The 17,462-nt window shown below is 43.6% G+C and overlaps 2 protein-coding genes across 4 annotated transcripts in view; both read right to left on the reverse strand.

Moving 5' to 3' along the window:
- The window catches only part of FAM115C (family with sequence similarity 115, member C), a 34,826-nt gene extending 26,598 nt beyond the window's left edge, over positions 1-8,228 (reverse strand). The window contains exon 1 of the mRNA XM_010844844.1: positions 8,011-8,228. The gene's annotated coding sequence lies outside the window, so the exon portion shown is untranslated. The remainder of the gene's footprint in view (positions 1-8,010) is intronic.
- A 96-nt stretch (positions 8,229-8,324) lies between these two features.
- FAM115A (family with sequence similarity 115, member A) overlaps positions 8,325-17,462 on the reverse strand; it is a 51,748-nt gene continuing 42,610 nt past the window's right edge. For 2 of the 3 annotated variants that reach the window (XM_010844848.1, XM_010844849.1), the window contains 4 exons: positions 17,365-17,462; positions 15,537-15,874; positions 13,526-13,776; positions 8,325-11,117 (listed from right to left, as the gene is read on the reverse strand). In XM_010844848.1, the coding sequence (XP_010843150.1) occupies positions 11,108-11,117; positions 13,526-13,776; positions 15,537-15,874; positions 17,365-17,462 (697 nt within the window). In that variant the 3' untranslated portion in view covers positions 8,325-11,107. Of the gene's footprint in view, positions 11,118-13,499; positions 13,777-15,536; positions 15,875-17,364 lie in introns of all 3 variants that reach the window. The other variant, XM_010844850.1, reaches the window with a different exon arrangement.

Below are 17,462 nucleotides of genomic sequence, written 5' to 3' on the forward strand. Positions count from 1 at the left end.
TCTTGGACTTCTACTCTCCAGAACCACGAGAAGTAAATTCCTGTTCTTTAAGCAAAAGGCAACTCAGAATTACCTAATCAGTAAGTTCTGTCAGTAAGTTAGTGGTTCAATTAGTCTACATCATACAATGTGTTGACTAAAAAAAGATGCACACGGTGATAGTTTTCACTTAAGTGTTTATTTGGAGCAGTATGAGCACTGCAGCCTGGGAGGCAGCACCTCAGATAGCTCTGAGAAACTGTTTCAAAGAGGTAGAGGGGAAGGACAGAATGTATGTGATTCTGGTAAAGGGCAAGCAAGTACATGCAATCCAGCACATATTTTTTGTAGAAAGCTTTGGTGGTCCCGTGAAGCTTCTGCTAGTCACGAGAAACAAGCATCATCACAAAGGATTTTAGTGCTTTTCTAGAGATGAGGAGATACAAGAATTGGGCTCATAAAATCGGCTCCTGAAAGTATCTCACTATCTGAAGACTTGTCCTGCCAGTTTTCCAGGAGCACAGAATGCCTTATTTCTGCTCGCCACCCTGAACTCCTTCAGGGGGTGTTGAAAATCAGCAGCTGTAGCAGCACATGATTTAATCCTTGAAGAGGTGGATGGCAAGAGCTGATGGCAAGTGCCAATCTGTAACTGACAAGTGGAACCCTTTCCTACTGTTGAAAGAGAGTAAATCTGCAAGTACTTGTATGCAAATGTTGAAAAGCTTAATGTTTAAAATGTTTTGGTTATGGGACTTGCCCGGCAATCCAGTGGTTCAGACTCCACTTTCCAATGTAGGGGGTGGGAGTTCCATCCCTGGATGGGGAACTAAGACCTCTCATGACTCACAGTGTAAAAACCCAAAACATATGACAGAAGTAACAGATTCAATAAAAGACTTTAAAAATGGTCCTCATAAAAGAATCTTAAAAAATAAAATGTGTTGGTTAGTGTGTGTAGTATTATCTTGTTAATGTTATTAGAAAAAGCTTTTATATAGATACGCAGCTGTTGCTGCTGCGGGGGGTGTGTGTTAGTGTGTGAAGAACTTGATAACCATGATTATCTCTAGGATATTTGGGAATGGAGAATACTTTTTATCTACTGTAGTTCTTTTTTAAATATAGTTTTTATTTTTCTTTCGGTTTTATTGATATATAACTGATGTACAGTGCTATGTAAGTTTAGCGTGTGCAACATAATGATTTGATTTATATATGTCATGAAATGATTATCACAATAAATTTAGTGAACATCCGTTATCTCATATAGATGGAAAATTAAAGAAATAGAATTTTTTTTTTTTCCTGTATGATGAGAACAGTTAGGATTTACTCTCTGAACAACCTTCGCACATAAGGTATAGCATGTTTATTATCTTTATCATATTGTACGTTATATCTTATTTGTGTTATAACTGGGAGTTTGTGCCTTGTGACTGCCTTCATCCAATTTGCCCTCTTCCCATACCTGGCCTCTGGTAACCATGAATCTGATCTCTTTCTCTATGACTTTGTTTGTTTTTGAAGTTGCAAGTGATTCACAACATCACGGTAGTTTGTATATAACATAGTGATTTAAGGAAAGTTACAGTATTTGGTACCTGCCACCTGACTTCCCAGGCGGTGCTAGCAGTAAAGAGCCCGCCTGCTAATGCGGGAGATGAAAGAGGCGTGGGTTTGATCCCTGGGTCAGGAAGATCATCTGGAGGAGGGCATGGCAACCCACTCCAGTACTCTTGCGTGGAGAATTCCATGGACAGAGGAGCTGGGTGGGATACAGTCCACAGGGTTGCAAAGAGTTGGACACGACTGAAGCTACTTATCACGCACACACGCCTACATTTAAAATAATCACCTTGATAAATCTAGTTGTCATCTGTTACTGTAGAAAGATATTACATAATTATTGACCATATTCCTCATGCTGTACATTTCATACCTGTGACTCATTTATTTTGTAACTAAAAGTTTGTATCTCTCAATCTCCCTCACCTATTCCCCCACATACCCCCTCTCCCCTCTGGCAACCACCTGTTTGTTCTCTGTATCTATGACTCTTTTTTGGTTTAGTTACGTTTATTTGTTTTGCTTTTTCAGTTCCTCATATAAGTGAAATCATACAATACTTGTCTTTCTTGTCTAATTTATTTTAGTTAGTTTAATACCCTCTAGGTCCATCCATGTTGTTGAAAGTGACAAGACTTCATTCTATTTTATGGCTGAATAAGGGAATGGCAACCCACTCCAATATTCTTGCCTGGAGAATTTTCATGGACAGAAGAGCCTTGCGAGCTACAGTCCAGGGGTCACAAAGAGTTGGGCACTACTGAGTGATTGAATTGACTGAGTTGCAAAACTTCCTCCTACCGAAGTGCAATCTCCTTTTCGTAGAAAATGACTCCTTTTTTCTTATCTTAGTTTGGTCATCACTTCCTTAGAAAAAGACTTTCCTAATCTCCAGACTATACTAAATCCTACTCCTGATATGCCTACACTAAATACGTGTGCTTCTTAGATCTTATCCAGGCTGTGATTTTACATTCATTTGTATAATCATTTGATCTTTCTCACAGGCTTGTATGCTGAGTGTAAAGTCTGTCTTTTTTTGCCCACTATTGAGTCTGTTTCATTTCTGGTATGTAGTATCTTAATGAATACATAAGTGTATGTTGAGTAAACATGTATATAGTGAATGTTCAAGAAATGTCTGATGAATTAGTAAGTAAATAAGTCTTTTGTCACTAGGAGAAACCTATTTGGCAGAGAACCAAATGCAATCAGGTTTCAGAAAGAAAGAACATGCAGAAGCCTATACAAGGAAGATGATCAGATAAGACAGATGGGAATTTCTGAATATTTCAGAGTGGAAACCAGATGTAAAGCGGGGTTAGTTGAGCTCTTGATCTCATACCGGGAAACAACTGGGCTTTGGGAAGCAAAGTGGGAATTGGACACTGAGGGTGGTCAGGCAAGTTTCATGTCAGTGCTGAGTTCAAGGTCTCTTTTGTGAGTTTGTTCTCTTAAGTTTTAACTAGTTTCTACTTACAGCAGCCTCAGTCTTTATGGTGAAGTAATATTTATTAATATTTTTTGCCATATTGTTCTTAAGGACAAATGAGAAGATTAAAGGGTTTCAAACAAAGGTGGTTTTCCAGGGTCAGAGAGCAGAAGAAGCAGGCCCACCATCTACCATTTGGGAGCAAGGCTGCCTGAAGAATGGAAACGAAGTGACACGGGAAGAACATAAGGGTCCGTTTAAAAAACTGGGAAATGAAAGATCGTGACCAGCGTGGGTCCAACTAAGTCATGTAAAGGTGAGGACCCTCAGGCCCTTCCTCCCACCCAGGAGAACACAGAAACTGGTCCACGAAAGTCAGCATATTCTCACTGGGCACATATTCTGTGGCACACTCTAGGAGATGGAGAGGATGCTGTGGTCAGTAAATCTAGGGAGGGGAGAAGACAGGAAACTACGGTATCAGATGGATTTATCTAGGTGCTGAATTGGCTGCAAATTAAGTGCAAGGGAACAGAAAGGAAGAAGCAATTATTTCTAATCAGGGTATCAGAAAAGAACTTACAGAGGTAACACTAAAACTTAGCTTTGGAAAAATGTGCATTACAATGTGAAGCTGTCATAATCCACAGCATGAAGGTATGAGTGTGGAAAGCTTAGTTTGAAAAAGAGAAAATGTTCATGGTGAGGGAAGCTTGTTAACAAGACATATCCAAAGTGGTAGCTCTACAGAGCTGGGCCAGGTTTTAAGCGATTTTGGCTGGTATGATAATGGGTTTGGATTGTAGTTTCCAGTTTCTAGGAAAAGGTTTTTAAGAAATGTCATGTAGGAAACACTGAGGTTTCCTCCTCAACATCTATCTCCTACTTCACCTCTCTTGTCCTTTCTAACCCAATTCCAAATTTATTCAGATAATCCACCTCTTCCCTATGAGATTCAGGGGGATATGAAGCTAGTTCCAGTTCCAAGGTTAGATATGAATTAACTCAAGCCAAGCATGCTAGTACATACCCTTTGCACTGCAGCGACTGGCTGTTTGTGGGTTATAAGTAATATAATACTTCATTGCCTAGCATACACAGTAATTGTACACATTGTCTAGCATATACAGTAACTGTACACAAATCAGCATTGTCATTGTTACTAGTGGCACGTCAGTCCATTTCTGTCAAAGAGAGGAAAAAAATCTTCGCAGTAATTCCAGTTTCCCGCATGTGCTTTCCAACTACGGGCTAGCATTAATAGTCGCTGGCCTCCTGCTTCGATTATTTTTGGTTATGAGTTAAATTTAACATGGTCCCATGTATTCTTTCCCTGAAGGGCCTCAAGGATTTGGGAAGGATTAGGCACACTCTAATTTAGGAAGAAAGATGGATGAATCCACCTATGTGCATTTACTGGTATGAGTCACTGGGGAGGTTAATTAAGTCAATGAAATGATTCAGAACAGGTGTCCATGGCTGTTTTAAGAACAAGTGCTTTGATGGCGGTGAAAATGCACGGCTCAGCTCTCCAACTGCAGGGAGCGGGTATGCAGTTGACAGACGGCCCCAGCTGATGTGTTCTAGAATCCTCGGCGCCAAGGCCACACTGCCCAGGAGCTTCTGCTGGCCAGTGATTAATTATGGTGGGGATACTAAGGAGAGGGGTTTCCCAGGTAGCTCAGGGGTAAAAGATCTGCCTGATACAACTTAGCAACTGAGTGTGCACACTAAGGAGACATGGGGCGTTATTTGGCAGGTGACTTTTGCTCAAGGACTCTCCAGAGGCCTTGACAAAACTTTCTGAGACCTGCACTGCAATGTAAGTCCTTCCTTCTTTCACTCTCTCCTTCACTGAGGTTACAAGGACATCACAGTCTGATGGCCCTTCCAGTCTCCTCTGGCTCCCTCTCTATTTTCTCTCACAAGTGTTTCCATGAATAAACCTTAATAAACCTCCTGTATACCTGACCTTATCTGGCTTCTGCCTCTTGGAGGACCCAGGCTAATAGAAGTGGTTGTATCTCCTAACATTAAAATGCTCGTTTATTTATTAAAATTGTGTTGTATTCTGAGTAAAGGGCAAAGTCATCAGCTTGAGAGTATTTAAGAAAGACTCATCCACTACATTTTTCTTTCTGTAGTAAATGTATGATAACTTCTATTCAAATTATGGGGCTTCCCTGGTGGCTCAAAGGTAAAGAATCTGCCTGCTATGCAGGAGACTCATGTTCGATCCCTGGATTGAGAAAATCTCCTGGAGGAGGAAATGGCTACCCATTCCAGTAGTCTTGCTTGGAAAATCCCATGGACAGAGGAGCCTGGTGGGTTATAGTCCATAGGACCCTATGGCTACAATCCATAGGGTTGCTCAGACTGAGCGACTTGAGTATGCACACATTCAAATTACAGCATGGTCTATTTCCAAGGGCAAGTTTCTTCCTGCATATTTATTGTAGGAGACCGGCCTACTAAAAGGCATGACAAAAGAATTAAACAATCTTGCTGAGAGGACATGGCTCAGTATGCAACTCCTGAAGGAATCCAAGAAGGAACAAAAAACATCTTGAAAGCAGGACGTGGGCCTGGGGATGGAAAGCCATCAATAGACGGTTCCTAGCTGTGGCGGCTGGGAGGCACATAGAGATTTACTGGGTCTTTGTCCTTGAGGCAGAAAAACAGGGATATGAAAATGTTAAATGTTAACTGCAGGGGCTCATCATTGAAGGCCACCTGTCCTGCTATGCTCACGTAAACACATACAAGCAAGTCTCAGAAAGCATAATAAAGCAGACTTGAGATCAGTTTGGGCGTCTTCACCCTGTCGTGGCGTTGGTCCCCTGATCCCTGCTGTAACTTTCTTGAGTGTTTCTCATTTTTTTGCCACACCGCACTTTTGTCTAGCTGTACTCAACAATTTATTTAAAGCAATGAAGCTAGAGTTTGCTGGCCATCTTGACAGGTGGCCAGCCTGAACTCAGAGCTATAAAGGTTTTCATATTCTCTTTGGTCTATTTGTGAAATTCATATGGGCTTATATTGGCTCCTGTTTAAATCACAGAGACTTCACAGATAGTAGGAGTGGGCATAGGTACAGGCTGCTATATTGTTGATGAGGAGGGGAGGATCTTCTATTTCTCTGGGTCCTCTTCTTAATTTGAATGTTTTTATACTGCCACCTTGATCATTTTGCCTTCCTTTCCACCCTGTCAGCACTGTCTCAGTTCTCAAATTATTCTAAATGCTTTGGCAATCTGTGAAAGTGCATTTCATGTCCAAATTTAGGCAGTTCATACAAAGAAATGTTTAATGCCTTCATGCACATATTTCTTAAATAATTATATATGAGTTCCTATATAGTGCAGATGAATGGAGTTAACTTTCTGATGGCCTCCAGGTATACATACTTGTATTAACACAATCCTTAGCTCCTGACACTGTCATCACTGGTCAATGCATACCTTATTTGTATTTTACTTATTTATTTCTGATATAATGAGACCTATGAAGCCAACCACCTAACGTGACACTTGAACATTGGAAATAACTTATACTGCCCAAGATTTCCTTTCAAAGAAATGCTTCTCTTCATAGCATTGAAATCACAAGAATCCAAATAAGTGACGTTTCTATAACTCTCTGGAATTAGAAGTGGAATTGTGTTTGTGTAGCTAGATGTCTGAGAAGTTTAGGATCACCCCACCCCTTCTCGACAGCACTTGGAAGACTGACTCCAATCATGTGCATCAGTGAAAGAAATCTGTTTCAAAATGGAAGCCAAACAGGGGTCCAAAATCTTTGGAGGAGTAAAGAACACAGGCATGAACGAGTCCTGAAAGTGTTACTTTTGTCAGCAAGGTGGTGCTACTGGTAAAGAACCCATCTGCCAAGGCAGGAGATGCAAGTTCAATCCCTGGGTCTAGGAGATTTCCTGAAGGAGGCCATGGCAACCCACTCCAGTATTCTTTCCTGGAGAATCCCGTGGACAGAGGAGCCTGGTGGACTACAGTCCACAGGGTCGCAGAGTCGGACACGACTGAAGGGATAGCATGCACTCAGGGCAGTATTTGATTACTTACTGGCCTGTTAAGTATGTACATTAGGGAGGCTGTGACCTTGAGTGAGGACATTGGTTTAGCGAGTAGGTAAATCAGAGAGTGATATTATGAAGAGGAAATATGAATAAGAAGGATTTCCAATACATGCAGCTGCTGAAGACTGGCAGTAAGGTCAGTACTCATTAGAGTGCTCCAGTTGGCCTTGAAAGGTAGATGGTAGAAGAAAGTTAACGATGAAGAAGGAAGAGCCACCAAGAGACTAGGCATGGCAGTAGACATGAAACTTGGGAGCCCAAAGGTGTCCACTGGATGGTTGACTGTTTCTCTCAACTGCAGGGATCCAGTAGTCACGTATGGATGTAAGAGTTGGACCATAAAGAAAGCTGAATGCCAAAGAATTGATGCTCTTGAACTGTGGTGTTGGAGAAGACTCTTGAGAGTCCCTTGAACAGCAAGGAGATCCAACCAGTCCATCCTAAAGGAAATCAGTCCTGAATATTCATTGGAAGGACTAATGCTGATGCTAAAAGCTCCAATACTTTGGCCACCTGATGCGAAGAGCTGACTCATTTGAAAAGATCCTGATGCTGGGAGAGATTGAGGGCAGGAAGGGGACGAAAGAGGATGAGATGGTTGGATGGCATCACCAACTCAATGGAACTGAGTTTGAGTAAGCTCCAGGAGTTGGTGATGGACAGGGAAGCCTGGCATGCTGCAGTCCATGGGGTTGCAAAGAGTCAGACATGACTGAGCGACTGAACTGAACAGAGAAAAAACAGCTGAAAATCAATTGTAATGTTGAGGCAACAAGGCAAAGAACATGCCAAGGAGACTGACAGATGAATAGAAATCCTCTGATATCATCTGGTCTCATATACAACTAAAACTTATCAAAACCATCAAACGATAGTTCAGGAAAGCTTACATCAGGGTCTTGAAATGCTCCTAGATTAAGAGACAAACATCATGTACCTTCTTGAGAAAGAACACATGTTGGCGATTTTCATGAGCACCCTGTTGAACATTCATTCACTTAACAGGTACTTAATCAGCAGACACACGGTGAGTCAGGGACAGGCTTTGTTTTCTGTAGAACACCTGTAGAAGCAAGGCAAGAGGAAGTGTGTCTGAATAATTGGAGGTTACTTAGTGTGGTTAGAACTAGAGAGTGATGGGCAGACGTGATGAGCTTGGACACCTTGGATGGATCCAGTTACTTGAGGGCCTTATAAGCCATTTTAAGGGTTTTGATTGGATTGTATCTTAGTCAATATGTAGCCATGGAAGGATTTTTATTTGAGTTTATTAAAAATTTCTCAGAGTAATACATGCACAAGGTAAAAAATTAAATAGTACAGAAGGACTTAAAATGAAAAACACAGTTTCCCACTCCACCCTTTTAATACTAGTCCCATACCCTAGAGGTGATGCATTTAACAATTTCTATTTTTAGATATTCTGTTAACTAACTTCCTAACATTAAATAATATGTTTGAACAATAATTTCTTGACTTATTAACTTTAGACCATCTTTAATAATTCCCCATTACAAAAGATAAGGATTTAACTTATGCTATTCCCACCTTTCATCTGCCTATCCTTTCCCAATTTTTTGATAGATGCACTTTCAATGCTTCTATTGGTTTAATTTATAATTTTGAACAGTAACTAATCCTTTAGTCCTTGTCCCATTAACTGTAGACTTTTCACCCCCATTTTGAATGGACAAGTAATTCTACACTTCTCTCCACCACTCTTCCCTCAATGAATTCTCAACCTCTTTCTGCTTTCTTTTTCCCTTTATAAGATAGGTTACTTTCAGTTTCATTTCTGGATAAAAGATTAGGCCTCTCATGTTTTGTTTATAGGCTGATCAGAGCACTGAATACCAATAAATAGTATCTACATTATTTTGGCTTTGTAAATACTGTTTACTGAGAGTTGGTGGCTCAGCAGTAAAGAATCTGCCTGCCACTGCAGGAGACCTGGGTTTGATCCCAGGATTGGGAAGATCCCCTGGAGAAGGAAATGGAAACCCACCCCAATATTCTTGCCTGGGAAATCCCATGGACAGAGGGGCCTGGCGGGCTACAGTCCACGGGGTCACAAAGAGTTGTACTCAACTTACCGACTAAACAACAGCAAAGTAGAAGCTAGGATATTTTCTTCCAAACATATCCAATGTCATGATTCCTATGTCACTTGAAATGAAATATACCTACCGCCAATGACAAATCCAGTCTCTTCTTACATTTCATGAGTAATTTTTGTTATCATTATCTCATAATTGGACTTGAATTTAACATGTTTTTGTTTTGCTTTCCTTTGTGTTTATTAAAGAATGCATCTCCTCCATTTCTTAAACATCCCAACTTCTCAAGGATAATGTCTATGGCACAGAATCAGAGAGTCTGAGACCATGCACTCTCATCTGAAATGGGTCTCTTGGCTAATGGTCACTCTAGAGTGAGTCTTCCCGTTGGCTAATGGTCACTCTAGAGTGAGTCTTCCCGTTGGCTAATGGTCACTCTAGAGTGAGTCTTCCTGTTGGCTAATGGTCACTCTAGAGTGAGTCTTCCTGTTGAATAATGGTCACTCTGGAGTGAGACATCCTGGGTGAGGTTCACTGTCTTCTGGTTTCCATTTCTTCCTCTTTCCTGATTTTCATCTTCATTTTGCTGCAGATCTTCCTTAGCAGGTGAGAGAGAACTTCCTTTCCAAGTGCAAAGAAGGTAGATGTTCTGAAAACTTGCATGTCAGAAAATTTCCTTCATTTGGCTTGCTATGGAGTTTTGGGTACAGAGACCTTCTGTATGTGAAGACGTTCCTCTATTGGCCTATATCATTGTGTTGCTGGTGAAAAATCTCCCAATCTATTTCTCATCCCTTTTTCGTTGAGCTAATCATGATGACCTAACTTTATCTTTTCTCTTGGTACTTCCAATATCTTTGCTCCATCCTTAACATTCCAAAATTTCACAAGATTGTGTCTAGATGTAGGTTGTATGGGAGTCTTCTCAATTTGGAGACTTAGTTATTTCTGTTCAATTGTTTTTATCTTCACAACATTTTCTATGTTCTCTCTTCTAGACACTCCTAACAGTTAGATACTGATTGTCTATGTCTTTTTTCCCCCCTCTCTTTATATTTCCTATTTCCTTTTGCTCCACATCTGGGAAGATTCCCTCAATTTTATCTTAGAGTCTGTCTACTAAATATTTTTGGCAGCCTTATTTCAGTTTAAGGGTTTCTTCTTCTTTTCAAGGTTTTCCCTTTGTAGCATCCTGTTTTTAACCTTACAGATGCACCTCACATCTCTCCAAAGATACAGATATTTTAAATCATTTTTCCCAAGTTAACTCTGTTTCCCCCAGAATTTGTTATATTTTTCAAATCTCTTGAATCCATGCTGCTTTCCTGGTCCCTTCCCCAACCACTCCCCCTAAGGCTCAATGTCTGGGAATTCCTAGCCGACTATTTTCACTGAAGAATCAATATGACAGTTTTTTATAGAGTTGCTTGGGCTCCCTCTGCAGTTGTGTGGTCTGTCTGCTTCTGCAGGATGTCTTTCTGTGACTGAAAGCACTTGGTTACTTGAGTAGGGATCTTGGCTGTCAGCAGAGAATTAGCTAATAGGCTAGGGGCTCATTTATTTCCATAAAAGAGAAATTTACTTTGGAGCACCAACTCCTACCTCTCCTCAAGCAGTTTCTTCAATTCCTTTACACAAACAACACCAACAGAACAACCACAATAACAACAGACTTGAAACCAATGGTGGGTTGCCTGTGTTCTGTGCACACAGGTTGGGGTAGAATGGGAGGGGAGTCAATTTCACAACTGACATAATTCTTTAGTAAATAGACTTTTCAGGTACCCAAGTCTCTTTGGGGTTATGTGTCCAGATCAGCTTATATTCTGCCTGCAAGGAGCTGTACTCTTTCATTATTGTGCCTTCCACTTTCTCTCTTCTAGGAATGTGCTGAGATCTTCTTCACTTACAACCAAATTCCTTCAGTTTTCTTTGCTGAGATGAGTCAATTCTCTTTTATGTTTCTTGACTTCAGTTTCAGTGGGGCCTGGGGAGGGAGGGAAGTAAACTTACATGTTCAGTTCATCATCTTAAATTCAAAGTCCCGCCGGAAGCTTTTAGACTGGGCAGTGACATGGACAACTTGCCATTTGTAAAAAGGTCCCCGGGGCTATACTGCTGAGAATGGATTAAAGAGGGTAAGAATCAATATAAAAATAATTCTGAATGACTGAGGATCTAATTTTCTTTCTGAGAACACAGCAGGTCTGGGACACTTGGGAGTCAAGATGCTTTACCCCACAATAGCCAGTCACTGAAAATCCAATAAGCTAGTAGAGCACTTTCATGGTGCCCTAGGGAGGACTGAAACCTGACGATCCCAGAACCCAGATGACTGGGCTGATATTAAAAGGATCGTCCCAGCACTGTCCATTGGGAAGCAAGTACATGCAGCCAAAGTGCTGGCAAGTAAGGACATAAAGGTCCTTCTATTTGCTGCTTCATTTCTTCATTTACTCATCTATTTGCTTGTTCAAAGCACTGTAGTTACTAACACTCATTCTGTAATCAGAATGCCTGGGTTCAAATCCCAAATCTATCACTGACTCGCAATAAAGACTTAGGCAATGTACTCAATCTCCATAAAGTCTAGTTCATGCATTTGTAAAATGGGGGCTGTAAATTTCCATTCCATAAGATTATTGTGAGGATTAAATGAAACAACCTATCCTTGGCACATACACAACAGCCCACTAATTGACAGCAGTTACTTTAAGCGCTGAATGAATATTCAGCATCTATGTTTAAAGAATCCATATGATAGATATTTGAGAAGGGAAAATAATTCTAGTATTGAGAAATGACACAATAAAAGAATCCAAAGAAAAATACCATCTATGTCAAATCCTGTTGTCTGTGCTTCCACCCAATTCCTAATAAAGCAAATAAAACAGTGTCTTAAAGCAACTAAATCAAAAGACGAAGGAAGGAAAACTGGCTGGATGCACACAGCTTTTATCCTGAAGCCCCAGCTCTAGCTGAAACTACAAAGAATTTTGAGGTTCTCAGAAAGATTGGAAGAAAAGTTAAGAAAATCTCTGAATGCATTATAATTAAATAAAATCTGGGTCAGCCACATCCAGTTATCTTATTCCAGAGTAAAGATTTCTATTTGCACACAGACTTTGTCTGCCAAACAGCAATAGGAAGCTGTGTCACTACGGAAACACAAACACCACCACTGCTCCTTGTTTGCTAAGCACAAACATCCTCACGGTCTCGTTCTGGCTTTTCAAGTGATTTCCATGCTTAATCAAAGAAGGGATTGTACTGGAGAGATGGAATTGAAGGAGACCGAACCCCAGGCAGCTTTGAAAATCCCCATCGTGAATACAGAGACCTGCCTTTAGAGCACAGGGCAGTGTACCAGAATCCTCTGAGTCTGCGTAGAGGGTAGGGTGGAGCAGGATTAATTCATTGCATTTGTAAAAATGCCATCGCAAAGTGAAGCCCTGGTCTAAACTGATGGGAGTTAACTGATACGAACAGTGGCTGCTGGCATTTTCTCAGCACCTACTAACTGCCAGGTACAGTCACTTTTAGAGGTACTAAAATTTAATCCTCACAATAGTCCTATGAAATAGATCCCACTTTGTAGAAGGGGAAATTGAGTCACAGAGAAGTTGAGGAGCTTGCCCAAAGTCTTATAACTAACTGGTGAAAGACCCAGGACTTGGGTGCAGGGGGCCAACTGTGAGAGACAATCCTAACTCCTGGGCTGCGGGCAGAGAATGTGGACCAGCACGAAAGAAAACCACCCCTTCGAGTGCATGCCCAGTGTCCACACTCCTCAGAGTCACCCGCCTAGGTCTTCCTTGCAACCCCATGAGGCAGGGATCTTTACCCTCACCCCACACGCAACGAAATGGGAGTTCAGAGATAAAACGACTTTCCCAAGAGCTAACCCTGGTTATATGGGCTCTTCAAATGGCACTAGATGGCTTTTCAAAGCTTTTGGAACACAACTCAAGATACAAAATATATGAGTTCTCAGGGAGCTGTCTGAATATCATGGTCAATTAGTGTTTCCATTGAGTTCTATGGTCAGGTTTGGGGGAAAACGATAAAAACAAATCAAGTCCCAGGGAGTCCTCAGGGTGATAGTGACCCACAGAAACAGAGGCCAAAGCTCTCAGCACTGGCCCAGCACAGGGTCAGGAGGGACTCTGATAGCCGAGAGCAGAGGAACGAGCTCATAAATGGAAGGCCACGCTCCTGAGGATTTCTGATTCCACTTTATGTCCTTAACCCAACCCCGGAGATGCTACTAGGATCCAGGGGCAATGAGCTGAGAGGGCAAGGCTAGAACTAAGAGACAGAGGTCGAGGAGTGAATCCCCATCTCTGCCTACCTCCCCAAACCTCTCTACCTGCCACCTCGCTGGGCACTCCTTACATCTGTGTGAGGAGGTACAATTTCATTATATTTTCCTTCCATTCAGGCAGATAGGCCAGGCTGGTTGCCACTTCCTTCTGGATCGGCCAGGCCCAGGCCTCAAAGAACGGAGCCAGATTCTTCTGCACTTGGTGGGAGAACATTTTCACCCACAGATTCATCTTGTCGACGTTGTCTGTGGGCAAGTTGGTCTGGTTCCTGTACTCGGTGAAGAGACGGATGAACGGCTCCCACCCAAAGGCCTCCTGGAGCTGGAAAGACAAGGAGCAAGCAGGTTGAGACATCTGATTGGCAAAAGACCTACCGAACACTCTGAGTGTGCCTTTAACCCCTTAAACCTCAGCTTCATACCCATCACTGACCCTCTCCTCTTTCACCTGCTCACCTCGTGGGCTACTTTCGTATTCTGATGATGAGAAGGGTCTCTGAGCCAGCACAGGGCTCAACACAAAGCAGATCCTCAATGAATGACAGTCCAGTGGTCAAAACCGCACTGATTAATATCAGGATTTACCACCAACATCATTATTCATCTGTCTCACTAGACTATGAAAGTAGTAATAGGCTATTACATGAAGATTTGAAATTGGCTGAAGTGCAAAAATCCATTGTCTCTCACAGTTGTAAAGTTAAACCCCCACAACCTGGGGACTGCCACCGCGACCCTGACATAATCTGCACTAACAGGAGGTCTCTATCAATTTGCAAGGTGACCAAATGGTCTTTAGGAAAAACAGTGAGTCCAGGAGAAGCAGAGGACAATATATAGTCTGTGTGTGTCCTGTGTTCAGTTGTGTCCAACTCTTTGTGACCCCGTGGACTGTAGCCTGCCAGGCTCCTCTGTCCATGGGATTTCCCAGGCAAGAATACTTGGAGGGAGTTTCCATTTCCTTCTGCAGGGGATCTTCCCAATTCAAGGAGTAAACCCACATCTCCTGTGTCCCCTGCACTGCAGGCGGATTCTTAACCTGCTGAACCATCTATAGTCTGGGTCTCTAGAGTTAAGAGTAAGGCAGAATTTTAGGTAAAGACTGCCATCTCGGTGCCATTGGAACCGCCATTAGAGCTCAGAGGGACATTAGCAGTTCCAACCTCAACTCAACTTCACCGAGGAGGAAGTTCTCTCCAAACCCAGGGTTACAGCAGTCTCTTGGCAGCCTCCCTGTCATTTTCGTGGTGGAGGGGATCAACAGTGAGAACTCGAGCAGGTGCAGGGACCAGAAGAGGGTGAGGTTGGCCTGAGGCTGAGTTCCAGGATCCAAGGTGCTAAAACCCTCCTTAGTGAGCTGGGACCGGATCCAGGGACTGAGGGGCTGGAACTGGGTGCTGGGTGATAACTGAAAGGCAGGGGCCACCCCCACGTCCAGTCCAGTGAGGAATCATGGCTTGCTTATAACATGGAAACTGAGGCACAGACGAGTCATAATGAGAAGACAGTTTACCCACCTAGGGAAAAAAAAAAAAAACAGCTCCTATCCCACACATTGTGTATGCGTATGTATGCCCACGGAAGTGTGGCTGGCTTCACGGAGCTATTCAGACAGCAGTTTGGTTGCAGTCTCAGGTATGCCTGGGTTTAGAGCCGTGACAGTAGCTATATTTGTAGTATTACCTTTGCCTCTACCGTTTTTAACTTTTCTTACCACTTTCTGTTACTGTTCAGTCGCTCACTTGTGTCCGACTCTTTGCGACCCCATGGAGTGCAGCACGCCAGTCTTCCCTGTCCTTCACTATCTCCCAGAGCTTGCTACCTACTCTCATAAATCTCTTCACAATCCCAGGGTGAATGGTGCGGCTGATGCAATTACGTCCGCTTTCGGGTGGTGCAAAGGGATGCTCTGGGGGTATCATCCACCAGAACCTTCACCCCTGGACTTTGTCAGAGCCTCCCGCAGCCTGCGGGTGAGGGGCAGATTAGTGAGAGGTGACCCCTGGGCACCATGATACTGTCTGCCCAGGGTCCCCCCACCAGTGGGGCTCCCACCGCACCCCCCCGATGCTGACCCAGTACCTGTAAGTACGTCTCCAGGGCCGTCCACGCATTCCAGTTTTTCACATTGGGACCCTTGCCCAGGTAAATTCGGACTCTCTTCTCCCGAACCGGGGGCCACAGAGCAATGTTGGCTCGTCCTCGAGGGATGCCCAGGACCGTCTCGTGCACGTAGACACACCACAGGTTGCAGGTGGCCTCGGTGGTGTGCGGGGGGAACTCCCACTCCTGCCGCTGCTGGTTGCGGCCCAGCTCGTGCACGGGGCCCCAGAGCCCCTTGGTTCTGATGAGTTTCTCATTGATGAGCTCCTGCACCGACTCCAGGTGGCACATGATGGGGTAGCCTGCGTGCATCCAACCTGGGAAAGGCAGGAGGGGGAGGAGAGGGTCAGGGCGCTCCCCACCCACCTAATTCTCCTCTGTACTGTGTCTCCCCAAACACCCAGAATGCTCAGAAAGGCAAACCCAGACCCTTCCAGGCTTTTCTCCTTATCTCCTCATTCTGTAAGAGTGCTTTCGTCCTCACTCTAACTGGCTATAGATATGGAGGCAGGTTTGGGATCACTGTTCACGTTACTATTCAATTTTTTTCTGCTTCTCTGAGAGTGCCCTGTCCACGTGGACCCGTCATTATACTCTTCTCCTCAAAATTAAGAACTAGTGGTTCCCCTTTTCAATATTTACACGTGGAGCTGTCCAGGCTGGCACCTCTTTACAGTGATCATCTGAGTACGCCAAGGGCGTACTAGAGTCCAGAGGCGATTTCCGTGGTTCTTTAATTTTCACACGCTCTTCATTTTTCAGGCCTCCTGACCCACTGGCAAATAGCCCTTTATTCAATGCTTTCTCCCAACCCCTGTGACCCAGGAAGAGGCCCTTTGCTATCTTTCTCCACTCCCTAAAGTCCCCTGACGAATGCCTGTGAAAGCCCAGCCCTTATGGTCTGCACCATTTCCACTGTTGGATAAGATCTCTTGACATGCTGACTAAAACTGTTACACATTTTAACATACTGTGTACACACAGTTGTGTGTTGTTCAGTCACTCAGTCGTGTCCGACTCTTTGTGACCCCATGGGCTGCAGCATGCCAGGCTTCCCTGTCCTTCACCATCTCCCGGAGTTTGCTCAGACTCATGTACATATGGTTCTAGGGCCTGCTTTTTATGTGCCACATAACGCTTCCCTGGTGGCTCAGACAGTAAAGAATCCGCCTGCAATGCTAGACACCTGGGTTCGATCCCTGGGTTGAGAAGATCCCCTGGAGAAGGGATAGGTTACCCACTCCAGTATTCTTGCCTGGAGAATCCCATGGACAGAGGAGCCTGGTAGGCTACAGTCCATGGGGTCACAAAGAGTTGAATACAACTGAGCGACTTTCACTAACTAATCTCATCATATTTTCCTATGCCATCAAAATATCTCTTTAAATGTCTTCCTAGCGTCCATCGAAAGTACATTACTTAACCATCCTGTAACTGTTGGACACTTAGGGGGTTTCTGATGTTTTGCTGGGGGAGACAGCCAAGTCTCCTTTTTAATGTATTTTTTCCCTTTCTATTTAAATAGCAAGGATTACATCGCATGTGCTAAGTCACTTCCGTCATGTCCAACTCTTTGCGACCCCATGGACTGTAGCCCACCAGGCTCTTCTGTCCATGAAATTTTCCAGGCAAGAATATTGGAGCAGATTGCCTTTTCCTCCTCTAGGGGAATCTTCCCAACCCAGGGATCAAACCCGCGTCTCTTGAGTCTCCTGCCTTGGCAGGCTGGTTCTTTCCCACTAGGGCCACCTGACAAAGCAAGGCCCTGAGGGGGCAGCGTGCACAGAGATTTGCCCCAGGCACTCACCAACTGAGATCTGCACGTCTGCAACGATCCTCTGAGGCAGACGCAGCGGGAAGGGCTCGGCCCCCAGTCGGGCCACGGCCTGCATCACCTCATCCCAG

The sequence above is a fragment of the Bison bison genome, unplaced genomic scaffold, assembly GCF_000754665.1.
Source record: "Bison bison bison isolate TAMUID 2011002044 unplaced genomic scaffold, Bison_UMD1.0 scf7180017864211, whole genome shotgun sequence".
NCBI lineage: Eukaryota > Metazoa > Chordata > Mammalia > Artiodactyla > Bovidae > Bison > Bison bison.